This window comes from Penaeus monodon, chromosome 28 (assembly GCF_015228065.2).
Source record: "Penaeus monodon isolate SGIC_2016 chromosome 28, NSTDA_Pmon_1, whole genome shotgun sequence".
NCBI lineage: Eukaryota > Metazoa > Arthropoda > Malacostraca > Decapoda > Penaeidae > Penaeus > Penaeus monodon.
This window is the reverse complement of record NC_051413.1, coordinates 39,701,668-39,702,000: the sequence shown is the minus strand read 5'-3', so window position 1 is coordinate 39,702,000 and position 333 is coordinate 39,701,668. Positions and strand designations below refer to the sequence as shown.

Here is a 333-nt window from a genome sequence, read left to right as displayed (position 1 = left end):
TAAAATCTATTATAAATATATTCTTTTAACAGGCGGTGGATTCGGGCGTGGATTTGGCGGCTATGGTAATAATTCACCTCGTTTCTAGTATTATGATCAGTACTCGAGTAATAAGCTGTGACAGGTCATTTTGATAACATAATGCGATATTTCTTGAAATTATTTAGTGTCCTTTCTTTGCTAATTACAGGTCTGTGTCTAACTTTCAGGGTATGGACGTTGAGCATATATGAAATAAAAAATATAATGATATCAGTGTTTAATGTCCTTTCGGGTAAACATGATTTACAATAATTCAGTTAAATTTTAATACATAACCAAAGCATGCAAACA

At 31.8% G+C, this 333-nt stretch overlaps 1 protein-coding gene across 1 annotated transcript in view; it reads left to right on the top strand.

Moving 5' to 3' along the window:
* The window catches only part of LOC119591219 (neuropeptide-like protein 30), a 1,182-nt gene extending 950 nt beyond the window's left edge, over positions 1–232 (top strand). The window contains exons 4-5 of the mRNA XM_037939930.1: positions 33–65; positions 210–232. Coding sequence (XP_037795858.1) covers positions 33–65; positions 210–223 — 47 coding nt within the window. The 3' untranslated portion in view covers positions 224–232. The remainder of the gene's footprint in view (positions 1–32; positions 66–209) is intronic.
* Positions 233–333: the final 101 nt, after the last annotated feature.